The 20,527-nt window shown below is 43.1% G+C and overlaps 1 protein-coding gene across 2 annotated transcripts in view; it reads right to left on the minus strand.

Annotated features, from left to right (window-relative positions):
- Positions 1 to 589: 589 nt before the first annotated feature.
- The window catches only part of OLFM3 (olfactomedin 3), a 151,864-nt gene continuing 131,926 nt past the window's right edge, over positions 590 to 20,527 (minus strand). For both annotated transcript variants that reach the window (XM_045203936.2, XM_024570332.3), the window contains exons 4-6: positions 18,597 to 18,816; positions 4,578 to 4,684; positions 590 to 3,488 (exon numbers count right to left, since the gene is read on the minus strand). In XM_045203936.2, coding sequence (XP_045059871.1) covers positions 2,811 to 3,488; positions 4,578 to 4,684; positions 18,597 to 18,816 — 1,005 coding nt within the window. In that variant the 3' untranslated portion in view covers positions 590 to 2,810. The remainder of the gene's footprint in view (positions 3,489 to 4,577; positions 4,685 to 18,596; positions 18,817 to 20,527) is intronic.

Here is a 20,527-nt window from a genome sequence, read left to right on the forward strand (position 1 = left end):
TGTGGGGGCGGAGGAGATGAAGTGTGTTTTGTCTGCAAAGAACCATTCTTTTATGTCACAGGAATTGACGTTGTCCGTTAGTAAAGGCTACAACGTCCCTACGGTGTCCTCAGCAAGATGCCACTTTTAATTCTGTTTCCAAAAGTGTATTCTAGATGGATTGGGTTTTAAAAAACTCTGCAATGTCTACATTTTTATATTTTCACTAACTTGAAGGGATAATTTTAATTTTCTGTCAAGTGTATTCAAATTTAGCATTCATAGAAAAAAACTGTGGTAATCCTGAATATTAAGGAGACCAGATAGATTTAAAAAAAAATCTATTCTCTTAAGGACAATGAAGCTGGAGGATTATGATTTATAAAATTTACCTTAGTAGAAAAGTAACTGGTTTTGTTGTTAGATGAACATAACTATGATTTTATATAGTTATATTTTCAAAATAATTCTTCTGTTTGAATGATTTGTACTTGGCTGTACTGATGGGATTATGGGGATGATCTTAAAATATTCATTATTCCCCTCATAAAACTCATTTTGTTTGAGATTTAAAAAAAAACAACAGTGATTAGAGTAAGTTCTTATTTATTTCAGGCACAAAACTGATAACTTATTAAGAAAAATGCTTTTAAACAGTCACTGGTTAATGCAAGTCACATTTTTAGACTCGGGGTGCTCGTTCCAGTGACAGGCGTGGAGTCCAGGCTTGCGCTGGCTGGCACGACACCGGGAGTCGGAGACAGAGACAAAAACCTCACACAGGAGACGAGGAAGTGCTTTACAAGCTGCACATCTCACAAAAGCTGTGACATCCGGCTTTGAATGTACATGACACCACGTCACATCATTTTAAAAGCAGCAAGTAATGAAGACCCAGCTATTCATGAGAGGCCATCGACTTAGAGTCATTCATTTCTGGAGGTGACTTTCTTTTCTTCATACAAACTCTTGATATACACAGTATTTGGCTGATGAGTTCTGTGGCGTGTACAATGACAAGTGAGTCCCCTAAAGTTTCTAACGCTCAAAAGCAGAGAACTGAGACAAATGTTTCCATAGAGAAGAAAGACAACAGTGTAAGAGCACCCAGGAGGCGAGAGAGAGAGAGAGAGAGAGAAGGAAAAGGGGAGAGAGGGAGCTATTTTCAAGACTGGATTATTTCATCCTACCTTTTTGACAGTGAGCTATTCGAGAATGATGCTTTTACTTGTGACAGCTGAAATGAATTACTCTTAAGTATTAGCATTTCTTTACACAGTGCTTTATCAGAATTGTTACATCCTTACTTTACAAAGGAAATTGCAATAGGATGTATGTGTGAAACTAAACATTTACAACAATTTAAGTTATATATTATTTATTATATTCTATACTTTTTAAATTATAAAACCAACCCATACTAGTTTCTGTAAAACTGCGTTAGGTTAAGTGTTTTTAATATATGGAAAGTACATCCAAACTCAGTGATGTGTTTGCATATACTGATTATATGTTTTTGGAGTAATTAACCTAAAATATTTTTAAAGCTGTGTTTTTTGGTTACGTTATTTCTGCACACACAGTGAATCAGGGAAACCAGGAGTTGCCTTCCAGCTTGGCTATTTGCACACTTAAACCACCCACACAACTCCCAGGTCTTCCCATCATTTTCTTTTGCCCAAATCTTGCCGATAACTCCCCAAAGTCGATCACGTAAATCCAGATGATGTGACAGAAACCCTTTTACGACTTTTCCCATGCGCTTCCTGTACTTGTAGACTCCTGACACAAGGCATTACAGTAGTATTGCAAGTTGTGTAACCAAACACTATTTTTAATTATGAAGAACAAACTTTGTTTGGTTGTATCAAGTACGGTCAACTCCCACCTGACTTTTGTGACTCACTGAAACTTTGCGATCCCCTCTGAGGGTGGCCTTCAGGTGGGTGGACAGAGGAACTGCCCCCTCCTCGCCCCATGCCGAATCTGTTTTGCATCCCCTGTCAGCGGATCAGAAAACATGGGGTAAAAGAAAGACTCTGTGTAAGGGACCTGGTTAGACTTTCTTTTTAGCTTATAATAAATACTATGTAAAGGGGTAAGCCGAGAAGATACTTCCTTCTTGACTCCACTTGAAAGTTGATCCATAATAGTTACGGAGATTAAACTTCCGTGTGTTTTATTAAAAATATTACTTTCACAGAAGTGAAGAGCCACAACTGCACAATGGTGGTTGCAATGGTAGAAAGACGTATTGCCGATAAAATGTGAGCAAGAGATTTAAAAATGACTGGAGAGCACCGCATTGGAAGATTGAGGAACCGCAAGGGGATTCATATTATTTTCCCCTATAAATAAAACCCTAGCTTTTTAAAGAAATGAAGAGGGAGAAAGTGGTTTTCCTTTTTTTTTTTTTTTTTTTTCCTGATTCCTACAAGAATGTTTCCTGATGTGGAGCTAGAGACAGTAAAAAAAAATGACAGAGGTTAAAAAAAAAAGAGAGAGAGAGACGTTCATGCATTTAAGCTACCATTAATCTCTGACTCTAATATAAGGCAGACCATTACTCTTTTGTAAAACTACGACTGTAGCCACGTAAGCCTTTTTAGTGCTTTTTATGACCAGGATGTGATAGGCCTTGTAAATGTAAGAATTAAGGTGTGCCTCCAACAGGTTAACTCAGACAGGCTCAGCTGCTGTTTGAAACGCCAGCGTGATCATACAAATGCTTTGGAGAAATGGTGGAAAGTTAGAACAAAGAAAAAACACGAGGGGTCCTATAGAGTTTTCACGAATGACACTGGAGATCAACGAACTCAAGTTACGTTGGCTTATGTGTCATCCTCCGTCTTAATGATGTGGAAAAGGGTGACATTGAACAGGACCTGGTGACCATTGTTCCAGGCATAAAGAGCTCTATCCCTGGCATTGTAGTCGAGCATGGAGATGTGAAAGTATTGGTTATGGAAGGGGATGTCTGTGTACTCGTATGTGGAGGTTTTGGTGGAATAGGAATAATACACCTTGGCTCCGGTTAAGTGTGAGTTGGTGACATAGAGCGTCCCACAGATCATGAACGACTCCCCTGCACTCCTCTTGGGGTAGCCGGTGTTCCAGCTCTTCGTCACCTCCAAGGTGTCTTGGTTCAGCTGACTGATGACAATGTTGCCTGCATTCTGGTTAGTGGCATACACGGCCCACAGCCCGATTTCGTCCGCCATGAGGTCGATGTCGGAGAAACCCCCCCACGTGTAGGGGTAGACGTTCTGAAAGCCGGCGTACTCCAGGCTTCGCTGGGCGAGCACCCTGCCCAGGTCAAAGCTGTATTTGATGATGATGTTACTCTGATACTTGTTGAAATAGAGGGAGCCATTGTACACCACGTGGTTAGTTCCTGCCCATTTGAAAGGGAGGTTGTATGTCCTGGACTCCGCCCCACTGACAAAGTCCGCCATCGATTTGTACTCGCGGACAATTTTGTTGTTAGTGTAACTGTCCATGTACCAGACCTGGGAAGAAGGAAGAAGAAGTAATAAATGGGGTCCGTAAATTCTGTACTTTTCTGAGCATTCCAGACAAGACAGTAAGCGTCAACACTTATTCGTATTGCTATGCTCAGGCTCCCGAAACCACTTCGTCTTAGCGCTGATGCTACCACAGGCTTTTGCAAAAATCACAGTGGCCTGGCCCATGTGGAAAGGAAACAACAGAATGTACTGCCTTGAAGTTGATGTCTTTCTTGCCCCTTTTTTTGACCACTCAGTGCATATGACTGAGTGAACCGAACGTGTATCAGCGCGGATCACGCCACTTCGTTTAGTTACTATGGATCAGTGCGATCAGTAACTGCAAAAATACCGCCTTCAGCAAACTTATCTCTTCTGTAACTTGCTCTGGAAAATGTGTGGTCTAGCTTTGTAGCATTTATTTCTCCTCTATGGACACCACAGAACCTTCTAGAAACCAACATTTGTTCATAGGACCAGCTTATAAGTACAACCACCTTTTCATACAGCCATTTTACTAATCTGCTAGGCTAATCTCATTTGGATCTAGACGTTTGAGAATCTTAATGTACCCTGAGCTCTGCGACAGAACATACACAAAGCTATGATAAGGTTCCAGTATACTGATGTATATAATGCCGGTATTGCCAACTTATGAAAATGCCCCACCCCCAAAGTTTCAGTGCTGTTTCCTTTAAAATTACCTCTAGACTCCAGGATATTGAACTTTGTTTTGTGAATTGGTTAGCTCTTGAGTTTTTCACTTTTTTTTTTTTTTGACATTAAGGAGCAGGTTTTAATAGAAATATATAGAGAGAATTTTGTGTTCTTGTAATTAGCTCTTTAACGTGGAAAGAGTAAAACAAATAAAAGTTAGACTCACCATATTGGTGAATTATAGGGTGGAACATTTTACTAAAATAAGTTGCCATGTATCTGTAGCTGTGTTAATATTATCACACTGAAAATATTTGCAGTGACATAACAGTTTTCAGTTTGAATCCATATCCCTAAGGAAAATGAGTAGCTCGGTAGACAAAGCATATCAATAAAACATTGTTCTAAGCAAAGGCGTTTACGGAGGCAACATACTCTGTTGTTTTTCTCAGATGCTAGAGGGTCAGTCATCCAGGCACCAAAGCGGGTTCCGGATGTCTTGATGGTAATCGGGCCTGTGATTTTCATCAGTTTGCCACATGCTGAAATTAGAGAAACATAAACATGGTAGTGACCACAGCAACGATTCCAATGTACAAGTGAAAAAAAAAATGGCTCCTAAATCACGGGGTTAACATCATGTATTCTGAACGGATGATCCTTCGTGCCGGCAGTCATACAGTTAAGTTTAATGCGAACCATAAAGGGTTGCTTTCTCAATGCTCTAAATCTCAAATATGGCGTTTATTTTTATTTATCTGTATTGTTGACAGCATTACAGATGTTCCCTATTTCCCCCGCTTTGCCCCCATCCACCGCCTCTCCCCCACCAGAGATTAGAGATAGGTGGGGATCTGTACAACCTGCAAAGAAACAAGTGAGGAGAGCCACTATCGTTACACCAGTGCAGCAACTGTATCTTCTAGGAACCAGGAAAGTTAAACAAATTGTTGATGGACCCGTCCACCTCCCCAGAAGCTCCTCCCCTCCCCGCCCCTGGGCTTCAAGACTTTGCACAACTTCTTTGAGTCAGAAACAGCTCTGTAAGCAGGCTTTCAGTTTGTACTGAAGAATCTGCAGTTCCCATGAAGATGTCGTTGTAGGGTATAACAACAGAAGTTCAACCACAGTGGGCCGGCCTGAGAGAGGGTTTTGAAGTGCAAATGCCTGGTGCAGAAGACAGGGCCTGAAGGAGCAGAGGGCCATGGACAAACAGCTCACAGGGCTCCAGCCCTGCACCCTGGAGTCACGTGCTGTGAAAGATACAGAGTATCTACCACTGCAACAGACACCAGGAAAACTAATAGCTTTATGCAAATTTGTAATATTTTTATCAAATAAGATTTTAGGAAGATCCTGGACTGCAAAAATGTCAAAACCCTTGCCATTTCTCTTGGTACTTGAACAACAATAAAATTTAAAAAAGTCAAAACCTAAACCTTACCGAAACCCAGGTGTTCTGTGAGATTTTTAAACAGTGAAATTTAAAAGTGATGGATCGTACCATTGTGAAAGGCAGTGTGAGTGTCTGTGTGGTCTAAACCCAGGAATAGTCTTTCCTATCCATGTACACCCTTTTTTCCTTTCTGCTTTTTCTTACTTGAAATGTTTTGTCCTTTTTGTTCCATGTTTCTTCCATTATCCTCTGCCTATCCTTAGAATTGATACATTTCGAGTTTGTTTCTGTTGGTTCCTGTGTGTTTGGAAGAGAAAGAGCAGATCTCCAAAGCAAATCAAGAACCACAACTAACCCCAGCTTGGAGCTTCCTTGTGTGATTAATTTGTAACTGGCAGAACACTAAATTGTGCAGTTACAAAGATGATGAACAGTAACAGTATATTTTGTACTATTACTTCAGTGATATCTGCAAAGTTGAGTATATCCTCTGAATATTACAAGTGAATGTAATATAACCAACTTAATATTTCTAATATCACAGATGGAAATTATATGAAATTTCAAGTATATTGAAATAGGAATACACCCACCCCCTGAAAATCACCACAAAGCAAAATGTATATTTTCATTTTCCTTAGGCACGAATAATAAATTCAACAAAATAAAAATAGCAAAATTAGAGGGTAAGAGATGCAAAGTGGCTCTGGTTTCAGATGCTAAGGAATTTTCCTGGTTTCAAAACCTAAATATTCCAATTATTAAAAAATCACTGTGAGATTTAGAGGATTCGTAATAAAGAGAAGACACTGGAACTTTTCAGGGAAAGAGTGTGAGTGGATGCAGACGGATAAGATTAGGCTGGCCTCGGGCTTCCCACCATCGACGCATGAGCTGGAAGACAGTCATCAGCGCCTTTACAGTTCAGGGGGAACATCAGAGAGAGGTGGAATAAATCATTCTCTGACACACAACCTTTCCGAAGTTTCACACTTTCTGAAGAAGTTACTTGGAATATATTGTAGCAAAATAAGGGAGTGAACTAAGACAGGGCGAGACACGAGGCCAGGCAGCAGTGACTAGCTGTGCCCGAATGACAGCTGAGCAGGTCTTGTCAGCAATTAGTGCAGAAGGAACAGAGACACCTCCAGGAGGGAGGTCTCAGCAGTGAGAGGAATTGACCTTGGAAATCCTGTATGAGACCCTCCAGGGAGGACTGGGTGTGGCGAAGGCACGTTTGGAAGTACCCGCAAGGAGAATTCCCTGGAACTTGACCCTAGTCATATTCTCCTTGGAAGGACACCGATGCTGAGACCTTGGAGAACATCCGAGTCCACCACTCAGCTCCTAAAGGTCCAGGTGAGCATGGCCACACCCACATAAATGCTTCACTTGTAGAGCCAGCCCCTGAGTAATGACAGAAAACAGATGTTTCATCTGCTGTGCGGTTGTAGAAAAGGTAAGACGCCTCCAACCAAGATGGCAGGTAGGTAAAGGGCGCACTGTGAGAGAATTAAAATGTAGGAGAAGAGATGAGGGAAAGATGGGGTGTAACCAGCTCACATTTAAAAACACGGTGTTGAGAGTTTTCCTGCAGCTGATGAAAAATAATAAAGGTTTCCCTAGGAGGCTTGAAGTTACACAAGTTAAGGGTCGAACAGTGACTCAGCATAGTCATATTATGAGGAGACAAGAAAGAAATTGGCTTTGGCTCGGTGACCGAAATCCTCATTTTGTGGAGCAGAAAGTCGGTAAACAATCGATAAAACTGATTTTAAAAAGAGGGGGGAAATAAGCATATGTTAGAGATAAGATTTAACCATGTCGAGCCCTGAAAGTAAACTTAAATGCGGCTTCCTCTGGGGAGCAGAGCCTGACCGGGAGAGGTTGCTCGGTAGTCTGAGCTCTTAGTCTACACGTATCATTTCTAGCCCTGTGCATACAGTACTTATAATTTTAAGAGTTATAGGAGCTGCTACACGTAATATCCGCCATCGAATGTAAAAAGCAAAAAATCACTTTATATATTGCCTATTGGAAGTCATTTTCAGGTTTTTACATGCCCGGTGAACATTGCAGATGTGAGCAGTCTCCAGAAATGGAAGCTGCGAATATTCTGCATTTTAATTTGGCTTCAGTCCTTCAAGGTCTGGATTGAAACCATGGCCTTTCAACTTCCAGCTCGATCTTATATTGACATGGCAATTTTCCCCCTGCCCCCCCCCATTCTTCAGCCTTTAAAAAATTAGATTCCTTATGATGGATTGTAACATTCCCCCGTTACTTTCTCTGTGTGTTATGAAAAGCTAATAGGTGATTGCTTGGTTAGCCCACATGTAGGAGCTGTACTAACATATTATTTTATGCATGTGACTCGGGCAGAAATGTTGGGCATTTTATTTCAACGAAGTAAGTGATTATGACCTTGGAAAAATAGGCTCCTGTTGAAGATCCACTTTCCATAGCAGAAAAAATTAGTCTAAAATTTCCTGAAAACTGTCTTAAAAGGTGAATGATCTTTCACAATTGTCTGAACAAAAAACAGATACATGGAATCCTAGAAGTCCATTTGAATTTGTTCTGGAAATAGATCAGTATAATATCCCCAAAATGATACGTAAACATAACAAAAGGTTTGCCCCCATAAACTTTACACCCAGAGCTAAGGGCCAAGACGACACGTAGTCAGGAAGAAATTATGGGGACCGCAAGTCGTTTTTGATACCGAGAGTGAATGCTTTGTTGTCTTACAGTTGGACTTAACATTTTAGATGGAGAAACTACACCGCTAACCCTCAAAGGGAGGGTTTGAACCTGCCTTTCAGCACAACCAGTCCCTCTGCCGTCGGGAGCCCCTGCCCCACTGCATAAAGCACAGTTTGGACAAGGCAAGAAGACACGAGGCTCATATTTTCCTCCCATGTGTGCACATTTCAGATGTTAATTCATTCTCTGGGCTTAAATGCCCTTCTAGATTCAGTTTATGCAGACATAATGTTAACAGGAATCGAGTTGGATGGATGAGTTAAAATCTGCCCTGGAATCATCTTTTCCATGAATCTCATGCAATCAACATTTCCAAACAGTGACAGCTTGTGGGGGCATGGGCGTCTCCATTTCTGCGGTGTTTGGATCTAACCCAGCGTTGTGTCCACAGGACAGGTGGGCGCTGCTGAGTCTTAGACTGTGCTGACCAGGAATTGAGACAGAAATTATACGAGGAGTTAAAGGCTTCTGATGCCTAAGTGGAAAATGACGTTGCTTTCTTCTTATAGCAATGGGCATTTTCTCTGAAAAATGTTAGAGGGTAAAACCAATAGTTACTATTGAAATATAAAATACCCAATTTAGTCATCGATCAATATCAATCATTGACTGAGAAGTTACTACGTGCTGGCACTATGCTGGGTGTTGGTGGATGTAGAAATAGGGAGACAACATAGGTTTACATATTGTAGCTTCTCAAAAGCTACATTTGCTGTGGCCATCCTTCCCTTTCTTTCTTTCTGCTTTTCCTTTTTGACTCAGCTGGCAGGGCAAGTGAAGTGAGGCGGTTATTTCAGACCAAATGGATGATGGGAAGGAAAGGATGTAGCATTGAGGGCACTGAGTATCTGTTGCTATTACAATAAATAAATGTTATGGAAATGCAGCCCTGAGTACTCCGATATATGATAGCCTCTCTTCCATTAAGTTAGCCTTCTTAAGGAACTTGAAATTTATCTTATTTCAAGCCACATTTACCCCTACTCATCTACAAAGCAGACCCATAAACTGTCAAATACAGAAGGAAACCAGCAAATGCAGCTTATCTTTCATGTGTAGTTTTCTATAAAAAATAAGTGTGAGGGCCTGCAAAGGGCAAGTTCAATGCACTTATATATTTTTATCAGGTCCTTGCTATGTACCTTAATGGCACTTCTCCGGGCGAAGGAAACTTAGCTCTGTACCCTAGTAAATCAATATAATTCTGCAAAATTTAACTCTGTGAGATTTCAGTAAGGGGCTTTTAAGTTAGATGTAACCATTTCAAAATATGAAAACCATTTTCAAAATATGCATGTGAAACTATGAGAACTTTCATTCCAAATAAAGATGTTTCATATCCAGTCTCTGGCCAGGAAGGTCCTGTGGTCGTTTATGAACCTGTGCTTCACGTTCTTTAATTCTCCCGTGTGTATTCCTCTTTCCCTCGTTTTCCCCTAGGTCTGCCACCCACCAGCTCTCTCCCACCTGCCCAGTAACTCACAGTGTGCAATGCCAGCCTTTGTCTTCCTGTCACCAGCCTGGGTTGACCCTCAGTACACACCATAAGTGGACTTTTTCATCCCCAAAGTCCCATCCTCTGAGTAGCCACTTTTTGTAGTATTCACCTAAGAAGCTCACTTGAAGTGAAGAGTTAATAATCCAAAATATCAACAATTTAAAAATAAGATACATATCTTAAATGAGTCCCTCAGTCTCTTAATCTGAAATAGTATATAGAGAATTTTGAACTACGTGGCAATAAACTTGCTTAAAAACCCCAAATAGGTCTGCGGTAATTGCGTATGGAAATGTCCTTTTCTCTTCGCTGAGTCGTGGATAAGGTGCTGCACATGGTCCCTCCACACTGGGTGATCGTGGTGATTGGGTGGTCATGGTGGGGTGGTCTATTAGCTAATCAACTCTTTTACCAGCTATCTTGTTCGGTGGGCGTATTTCATTCTAATTCCAGTCAGTTCTGCCTCGGAACACTTTGGGTGCTAAAGAAAGGCTTTTGTATGTTGTCTGCAGATGGGGTTCATTTGTTCACTCGTTCATGCATGTATGCACACATGCAAGTGTGCGTCCACCCGCTCATCTAGCTAAGGTTTAATGAGCACCACGCACCACTCTAGGTATTAGCGTTACAGTGGTGAGCAAGACACGAGACCTCTTTTCCGGTGAAGCTTACATTTTGATGAAAGAGCAAGGAATCCACAAATAAGCAAATAAGCTAGACACATCAGGTGGGAATCCATTTAACGCAGGTATTTAAGCAGGGTGGTCTGATAAAGAGCGACTAAGGAGCTGCTTCAGGCCGGGTCAGCAGGGAAGACCTCTCGGAGAATGGGGTGTTTAGTCCGAGATCAGCCATGGACCCAGCAGCGGAAAGGAAGGCCATCCGGGCAGTGGATTGGTTAGGGGTGGAGAAGTCTCATGTCCCAGGTGGGGACCCTGATCTATCACTTATTCTCTGGGCGCTTGGGCAGTATTTACCTCTCAGCGTCTCGTGGGTACAGTCACCGAGATCTGTGTCTCACAGGGATAGACAAGAGCATGGGATGACCGGAGGGAGAGGAGGAGAGGGGGGATGGAGGAGGGTCACAGGAGGATAGATGGTGATGGGAGGAGACTTGACTTGGGGTGGCAAACACACACTACAACACACAGGTGATGTAGCAGGGGTGTCTGGCCTTTGGGCGTCTCTGGGCCACACTGGAAGAAGAGTTGTCTTGGGCCACACATTAAATACCCAAATGCTAACGGAAACTGATGAGCAAGAAAAGATTTTAGGTAAATTTACGATTTTGTGTTGGGCCACATTCATAGACATCCTGGGTTGGACACCCCTGCATGTAAACTAAAGCAGGAGCTGTAGGAGAGACTCTTTCAGGGGAGAAGTGGGGGTGGGGGGGTGGGGTGGGGTGGAGAAATATGGGGTTATGGGAAATTTCTATTGTGCTGATCTCATTGCTTAAGGGAAGACTGTTTGGGAGTAATCTAATAGTGAGGGAGAAACCAATGAGAGAAAAGAAAGAAATAAATGAAGCCTTGAGTAGATGGTAATTTAATCTATTTAGTAACCATGAGGAACCATGAATCTATCTGTCCTTTTAGATGGTCCGTTTTGTCTGTCTCTTCTCCCATAAGTCCCCAGGAAATATTCTCTGTGTAGTACGTTCTGTCCAGGTTAGAATGCTCAGGTGGATGTTAGGGGAGCTGATTTCAAATTTAAGCCACCACATTGCATCATCATATAATATTGGATAGTGCAGTTATTTTCTGGGATGGTTTCTTCCTCTACAAGATGGACGGTCTGAGCTTGATATTTTGTGAATCTAACTAGGAGAATGTCCAATGAATACAAGATCAACAAACTTTTAGATGGCGTTGGGGAGAAGGCAGTATTTGTGGTTGTGGTAAAACACCCACATCGGGATGATAAAGTCACCGTTTTCTTCTTCATCATCAGCAGCAGCAGCAGCATCGTCGTCAGCATCATCGTCATGTATGCTTATTCTCAGGAAGCAAAATGAACAAAGGGCTCCCGTTGTTGGTCTCATCCCAGTAGACGTTTGTCTTACAAACCCTTATTGGATTTCTAAGCTAAAATTCATCTTGTTAAATGCAATTGATAAAAATTAAAGTTGCAGGAATTGATAAACATTGGCTGTTTTTGTAGTTAAAATTTGGGGGATCTTTATGCTAAGTAAACACAGGTACTTTTAGATTTGGATGGAGGGCAGAAATTGTAAACATAAAGTAAAATAAACAGTAAACATCATTTCTATTTCATGGCTCCCTCTGCAAATGAGCTTTTGTTCAAGTAAATAATTATCTTTCTCACTTCACTCTCACTTTCCATGAGGACACAGGATGCCAGGCAGAAAGGACAATTTTCCCAAATGCCTGCAAGACAAATGTTCCTGCAAAAGGGGAAGGCACAGGAAGAAGTTCAGGGTTTTGCTTCATTGATTTCTTCCGCTATGCTCTTGTCTGCGGAGAGACATATGAGAACATTAGCATTTTGTAATACATTTTGTGTGTATGGTTCTGTATAGTCAGAAAATATACTGAGTAGGTAGTGGAAGAATGTGACCTTCCTACTTTCTGATGCTTTTTAGACTCCACAATATCAATTACAATCCATATTTATCAATATGTAGCTCAGGAAAACATGTCTTTTGGAATTCAGCAGGAAGATCAGTTTGGAGCAATGAAGCATTAACAACATCTGTCTTCTCTTTTGTTTATTTCTTTAATATATATTTGTACTCTGTAATGTCCTGGATTAACAGCTTCTGGATTTGAATCCTAAGGCCATGATCATATAAGTAAGTTAAATAGAATGCTGAGTATTTTTTTTTTATGACAGAATGTTATTTCTTTTTACTTAGGGCCATTGAAGAACTCATATAGCAAGAAGTAGATGTGATCTGATTTTTAAAGTCTTATCTATTGAAGTTACTTATAATAAGTTTACCTCTTCCATACATTTGATGATAAAATCTATTTATTAATTTTCTTAAATTTATTGATTTGAGGGAAGGAGTGAGGGAGGAAGAAAGAGAGAGGGAAAGAGAGAGACATCAGTGTGTTGTTCCACTTATTTATGCATTCATTGGTTGACTCCTGTTTGTGCCCTGATTGGGGATTGAACCTGCTACCTTGGTATATCAGGATGATGCTCTATCCAACTGAGCTATCTGGCCAGGGCAACTGTTTCTATTACTGAACCTTTTATTTTCGTGTCTAATCTGACCCACTGTGGTGCTGAAGGAAAGGTTGTGATCAGACTGAATAGAGTAGTTGCCAAACTAGATCGGACCTAGAACGAGTTTGCACTGGGGTGTTTGGTCAACGGGACCAAGAGTAATGGATGTCAAAATACCTCTGTGTTCCAGAGTTAACACAGCTTTACCCCTATTATATTTTTAAAAACTGCCTCAAACATTTTTGGGATCAAGCTTATATTATGAATATATCTTTAAGGCAAAGCTTATTTCTTATCCAAACTGAATGGAGAACTGTATTATGAAATCCCAAATAATCTGGCAATGTATGCCTGCCTCTGAAAACACAGGTTTTAGATCCTTCAAAGGCTTACAATTTAGTTGTAATCTAGGAAAACATAGGATAAAAAGAATGATGTTATAAATCAATTTATAGTAAAATATCCCATTATCTCCAAATGGGCTAAAATAAGAGTTCCAAGGTTCCAGAAGCATAAATCCTCATGAAGCTGGTGGGCACGGGGAACATTGCATCGTATGTCACAGTGCAGAATTCGGGGAGAGCAGACCTGTCTGTGGTACAGGACTCATCTGCAGGTCTTCTGAATGTAACAGGAGACCTATTTTTATTTTCTTCTTTTGTTGGTGTTTTCCCCTATCATATTTGCAAGGTACGTCTCGCCTCTCTCCACGCCGGGCACACTGTTTGAGTTTTAATTCCCATTTGCACTGAGATTTCCGCTGTTTCTTGCTCTAAGTGCTAAGCTGAGCCACGTAGCAGGTGTTTCGGAACAGAACGCTGCACTGGCCTTGCAGAAAGAACAGACGGCCACCAAATCAAAGGGGAAAAGGGCTTCACTTTTGTCATCTTTATCCCCACTCCACCCACTTTTCGTTTTGTAAAAGACAAAGATGTTTTATGTTTGACATGCACTGATTTATTTCTTGAAAGCAACATAAAGCTTTTCAATTTGAAAGTAATGTTTGCTCTCAAAGACCGCAGAGACATTTATTTTTTGCCTATTGCGTTTCAGATGTTTTAGGAGAGTCTACAGAGATTTGGCTGGAACAACATGCAGGGGGCCCTGACCTCTCAGAGCAAGGACAACTTGGCCGTAAGGGGGTAAAGATTAAAAAAAAGAAACACTGTCATTTCCAGTTTTTAGGAGACCACGCGAGGGATATCCAACAACGCTCAAGAGCCGTCTGGGAAGGCCCGTGGACAAGTGGGTGTCTGGTGTGTAACACGGAAACTGGTTAGAATTTGGGTGGGTGAGTGGGAGGAAGTGCTCCCTGCAAGGGGGAGAGGGAGTTCCCAGTCCAGGAGGTGGTGAAAGTACAGATTCACCATGGAGGAACTGAAAGGATAGAACTGCCCAAGTTCAGAGTCAGTGTGTGGTAAGAACTTGAGAGAAAAGCGCTGCAGAGTTAGGCAGAATCCATGTCATCGGGACAAACCACACAAACCTATTTGGATTTCATTTCAAAGGAAAATCACTTAAACACAGGTGTCGTCTGAGTATATGTGCATCTGCAAAGATGACTGTAGGTGCCCAGGGTGGTGGAGAGGAAAGGACTCCAGGTGAGGGCAGTGGGGGTGGGGCTGTCCCAACTGAGCAGGGTGGAGCACGATCCTGGGATTAGGGTTGTGGAGGTGAGGATGCCCTGAAAGGGGGTTTGGGAGATTGCTGGGGGTGTGGGGTGAGGGGACCACGCGGTGCCTGCATGAGAATGAAGTTCAGAGAAGAGTCAGAACAGACTCTGACTTCTTGCTACAGCACTTGGGTTCCGTGGACTGAGCCAATCTTACTGAGGTGTACCGGGAGTTGCTCTGTTACTGTACGCACCCAAGAAAAGACACCTGTGTGGGGAACCATCTCTGCCTTCCAATGGGGGACGATTTGGGTTTAAAGTTGCTGCCTCTACGTGCCTCTGGCAAATGAGTTTCAACTGAGCCATCTGTTTCCAAAAAATGGCCAACATGAGACCTAACCCAGAGTTCTCGTGGCGATTGGAACGATCGCACGTGAGAGCGCTGTGAGCACTGCTCCTCTTTCCCGTGCTTGTTGTCCCCACTAAAGACGAGCTCCGTGGCCGTGGAGAGACCCAGGCTGCTGCTCACCTGTGCAGCCCCAGCACCTGGCAGAGTGCCTGCACACACTGGGGACTCATTGCGTAGGTGTTGAATGTGCAGATATGACAATGACCACATCGCCATCACACTCCCCTTTAACACTAATTCGGCATGAACACGGTACAGGCGAGAACTCAAGGCTCATTACTTGGAACCTTGAGTTTTGAATGTTACTGTCACTGCAGTTGGACGTGAAGCCTCAAAGCCACAGCGTTGGTGGAAAGGTGTGCCCTGCGTTTCACTGGATGGCGCCAACCTTGGTCCCAAGACAGAGCTCACGGGAGGCAGAGGGTGCAGGGTGGGGACTGGAAAGCGGACTGCAGTCTACACCAAATGCCTATGGGTGGCCCCAGGGGGTGCAGGCGCTTTCACTGTGTTTCCAGTTAAATTCTCACATGTGTATCCTTACATTTTGCTTGTCCGGGAATATGGTAGGATTTAATTAAGCATGGGGAACTTTATTTTATTTAGTCTCTCGTAGTGGGAAGCTAAGCTTTTTGGAAAGAGCACTACCGTCCTTCACTCAGGCCACTAGGGTGCATTGTGGTTGAAGCATTTTTTCTAACTTCTATTTTCACCCCAACTTTAATTCTCCAGTAGAAATAAGCGGAATGGTGCTCTTGTCGTCTCAGTCACTTGTGATTCCTCCCCCGTGGGAGGAACTGAGACTTTGTAGGCAATGAGTCTCGTTTGTTTTTTAGTGACCTTAAAATTCATGTGACGTGCACTGTGACATTTTCCCAAAAGGCCAACCCACTGACAAGGTGAGGAGAAATGCATTCATCACGATTGCAGTTTTACTTTCTCTCCCAATCCTTCCCCACTGTGCTGAGCGGTTTTTGTGGAGAAGGAAGAGGTGCGTTTGATGAATGCGCCCTGCTTCTGTGGCTGTGTTGCCGACACCGTGATTACCCAAAGTCCTGCTCAAGATCTCAGCAGCAGAGCGCCTGGGTGTGCGTAGACCCTTTGGGACGCTGGCCCTCTGATATGTTTTCATTTTCCCACATTCCCTGTAAATGGCCCTCATGTTGATTAGCACTGATTGTCTGAGGCCATGTGTTCTGATATTTTGATATTTGGGCACTTACCTATGAGATGATACTAGGCATGGAGTAAAAGGGTTCACAGAGATGATTTGGTTTAATCTGTACCAATTTGCAGGGAGTGTAAATCCTAAGAAAGTGTGAATGAAACTAAAACTTAGTGTTACACTCGAAATGATACGCTTGTGTTTTCTTCTGCAAATATATATAATGTATATTATGTATATTCAAATGCCTTCTTTCAAATTGTGTCAATCTTTTTTTAAGGGAAAATAGGAAGATTCCTTTATTTATTTTCTCAGGGATCACGTGGCTTTGGGTTTCCCGTTATTAGGGCCGTATGTCTTTATCTGGACACATTGTCTACGTTGTAACTAAGGTTAGGGGTTCAGTTGATGAACAGTCTCTCTGCTCAGGAGAATCTCAGTAATAATCTGGATTAACTGACACAGACTCGGTGCAATGGCGGGAAACAGTCAGCCCTTGGGACAGAAAGCCCGCACGCGTTAGAATCTCTGAGGCACTGGCCTCTCTGCTGAGTGAACAGGGATCTGTGGGCTGCTAATGACCTAGAGAGACTTTATGGTGTGTGACGACTATTTTCAGTACTTTGCAAGGTCAGATCAATTAACTCAAATAGCAGCTATCTCATTAAATGAGAAAGTTAAATACTAGTTTTATTGCGGTTTGGTATCTATATTGGTTGCTGGACATTTTTGATTAGTAAAAATAAAAACAAATATTAACTAATTAATGCAGTTTATTTGACAGTCACATTCTTTCAAACTTACTGGCCTATGGGGAAAATTAATAAAAAGATATATATTGCAGGTCACAGTCGTAAGGCCTAAGAACACAGCAGAAACAGTTTTCCTTGTCTAGTAGGAAGAACTAGGATGAATCTGTGTTTACTTAGATTAACCCTCTTTGTCCCAGATATCACTTTCACTAGTGGAGGAGATTGAATGCGGGGCGTTACATGTGGATTAGAGGAGGCGCACTGGGGGTTTAGGGTTCCCAGCTGCAGTAGTCGGTACGTCCAGCTGTGTAAACACAGAGACAGTGCATGGTGGGGCAAAAGTAGGTTTGCAGTTGGGAGTGAGCAAAACACAGAGTTCATTCTTGTATCATTTATTAATGACGGTATTATTTTTCATACAAACCACTGTCAACCTACTTTTGTCGATGTTAGAAGTGAAGTTCTTTTCTAACATTGAGCAAATTCCAAGAGTTTCCCATGTTAATCCCTCAAAAACATCACCAACATGTTAGGTCAGATTCACGGTGTTGATAGGTACAAGCTTTCTGTCGCCCGTCCTTGCTTTGATGGAGTCCGTTTGTACTTCACAGCCCATGGGAGAAGACCCATGCGCCCGGCACAAGCCTGGTCTCAGCGTCCAAGCCTATTTCTCAGGTTTATGGGGCGACGCTAGGAATGGCAGAGTGAATTGATGGGTCTTTGAAATGTTCTTGGAACTCATTCAAAATTTATTTTAAAACACTTACATTTACCCTGTGAAACTTTCTTTACTGGAAATTGTTTTTCTTAAATTCTTTACTCCTCTCCCATATTTATTTCCTGCTCCAGAATGTTTTCTTTACCTCGAGAGAACACTTTTCTGTGGTCATTAAGCTGCTCCCTGTCCCCCTCGCCCCCATTGTCATGTCACATGTCAACAACTAAAATACTGTCCCTAAGTGGGCTCACCACCCCCATTTATCCACTTCCTTACCACTTACTACTCTGCAGTAAGTTGCAGATTCGTTCCATGATGGCTTCAGTTGAAAAAGTCACCCACGGACGCAATGAAGAGTTTGTAAACTCCGTCCAGGTTGGGTCAAGAATTGCAGTCCAAGACCTAGGTCCCCTGATGCTTGGCTCCTCACAGAACAGCGCCTGCCTGTGTTGCCTGGTGATTTCTTACACCGATGGGAGCAGCTGTGGGCGGCTCTGCAGGGTATGGGGGTTGTTTGGGTGGGCTTTAATCACTGCTGTTTTACATCTCCCCCCAGGGCAGCTTCCTCCTCTGTGTTCTCCAACTTTCTCCACAACCAGAATTATCTCCCCTCTCCCCTGGCCAAGCAGTGATTGATCATCACACCCCGTTTGTCTGTATTAAACTTATTTCCATCAGTGTAGCTGAGAGAATCGGCGGTCTTTGCCAGACGGCTTATTTCGAATGTAACAGGGCGATCTGCAAGTCAGGCCCCTGTTCATCAAATACCACTCCGTTCCCAGGGACGGAACGCTTAAGCCATTAAGGAGCACTTACCTTACACTTAGAAAGCAGGCCCTGGTTGCTCTCTAATCAGGCGTTTCTGACTGTTTGCCAAACGTACGAATGCCGTTTTCACGGAAACCACAGAAAACACACGCGAGACGCACGCGGCCGGCCTACTCACTCAGCTTCTTCATGCAGTCGCGGAGCCTGGTCTCCAGGCTGAGCACCCGCTGGTGCAGCTCCTCGTAGTCGTAGGCTCCGATCTCCTCCTGGATGCCCGTGAGGACGGCGGACAGGTTCCGGATCTCCTCCTTGAACTGGGTGATGAGCCTGGCGTCCGTTTTGTACTGCTCCAGCACGGGGACCAAGGGCAGCAGCTCGTCCATCTTCTCCTTCAGCTCCTGCGGAAAGCAGCGCAGTGTTCCCGAGAGCCGTTCCAGCGGCCGTGCGTTTGGTCTGATATACCGAGAGGGGATGATTGAAATGGATTCAAAACGCCTTATTGATTTTTGGTTGCAATTAGGGGTTTTGTGAAAATGTGAAGTGGCCGTGTGGTCATTAGTAGTAAGTCCACTTATCCTTTCAATAGAAGAACCTCTCCTTAAATGGTTACAGGCTTTTCTAGGACACAAATCGATCTTTACCGTAATTACAGAAGCTTCCCATGGTAGCAATTAAGTATGTATGCATCATCTCAGTTTCTGGTAGCGTTTCAGGAAGTCCACCGTGCATTATTTAGTTAGGACGTAGAAGGCGGGTCCACCTTCTACGTATGAATTATTAGAAATAGATCTAATGTCCTTGCCTGATTAGTTATGTCTAATCATTCCTTTACCGATTATTCGTTTTATAGGAAATCTGGGATCCTGGAACAGCTTTTCCCTAGTGGAACTTTCCAGTGGTGGCCTTTTCCCCACCCTGCCTTCCCATGTCGCCCAAGCCTCCCTCACCCTCTTTAGAATCTATCTTAGCAGAGCGTCCTTGGGAAGGTAAGTTCAGCAAGCGAGATCACTCCTGCACTGCTTCTCTAAGCACCAAGAAATGTTTGCTGCTGTTTATTACCATTTTGAATTCTCACCCCCGCTCTTACTTCATTTGCCTTAGCGGAGACCGTATTTTAGAGCTCTTTATGTAGGTGAGGCGGCTGGCTTACCCAGGTGGTGAACTGACCCTTTCGGGGACCGAGATGCTCCTGGGTTAGGGAACAAAGTCAGCTGCCCTGCTGCATAGTTGTTAGAAACTGGTGTGTTGGTTTTTGTCTAGAGGGGAATACGTGCAAGTTGCTGAGACACTGCCCCTTCCTCCCAGCATCACGGGACAGAGGCACCCCTGGGACAGAGCCACACCTGCAGCTCTACGTTCAGCTTCTAGGAGTGTCACCTCCTCGTCTTTTCCTCAAACTTGCTGGTGGGGGTGGGGGAGAGCATTTCCTGCCTTTGATTCAGTTGTGAGTTTACTGCAGACGATCTCATTGGTGGAAAGAGCGGTCACTGCCGCGACCATTTGGGAATACTCCGCAGGTGCTGTCAGAAACCATGCTGCACACCGGCCAATTTAAGGGGCTGAAAACTGCACGTTAAAGTGACATCGAGGAGATACCATTGCTATAAGTGCATCAAAATAGCAGCAGCTCCCATCGCCGCCCTGACATACGGGCTTTTGTTTCCGGTGGGGCCATTTCTACCTGCTCTGTAAGCTCGGGACTCTTTGGATTTGCCTGTGTGGCCGTGTTGAGTGGGAGGAGACAGAGCCTGAGTTAATGAGACAGGTTCATAAATATTACAGTCGAAAGGCAGACTGCAAGGCTTTGCTCCTGTCGGTGGCTCACCTGAAATAAACACTGCTGTGAGCACCTGTGGCGCCCCTAACGGGAGGCACCCGCGCTTCATTAGGGTTTCGAGGAGAGTTAGCTCTGTGGGTACGGTCGGCTGCACATTACATATAGCAACTGTTTCAGGGAAGAGTTTTAGGGTGTACTGAGGGGATATTGAAAAGAGAACAATACTGTGTCACAATTTGGGTGGCAGTTTTTTTCCTCCTGAACTAAAAAATAAATGGTTATTTATATTTTGGGACCTTTTCAAAAGTTCGTAATTTGATTATTGGCAGTCA

This window comes from Desmodus rotundus, chromosome 12, assembly GCF_022682495.2.
Source record: "Desmodus rotundus isolate HL8 chromosome 12, HLdesRot8A.1, whole genome shotgun sequence".
NCBI lineage: Eukaryota > Metazoa > Chordata > Mammalia > Chiroptera > Phyllostomidae > Desmodus > Desmodus rotundus.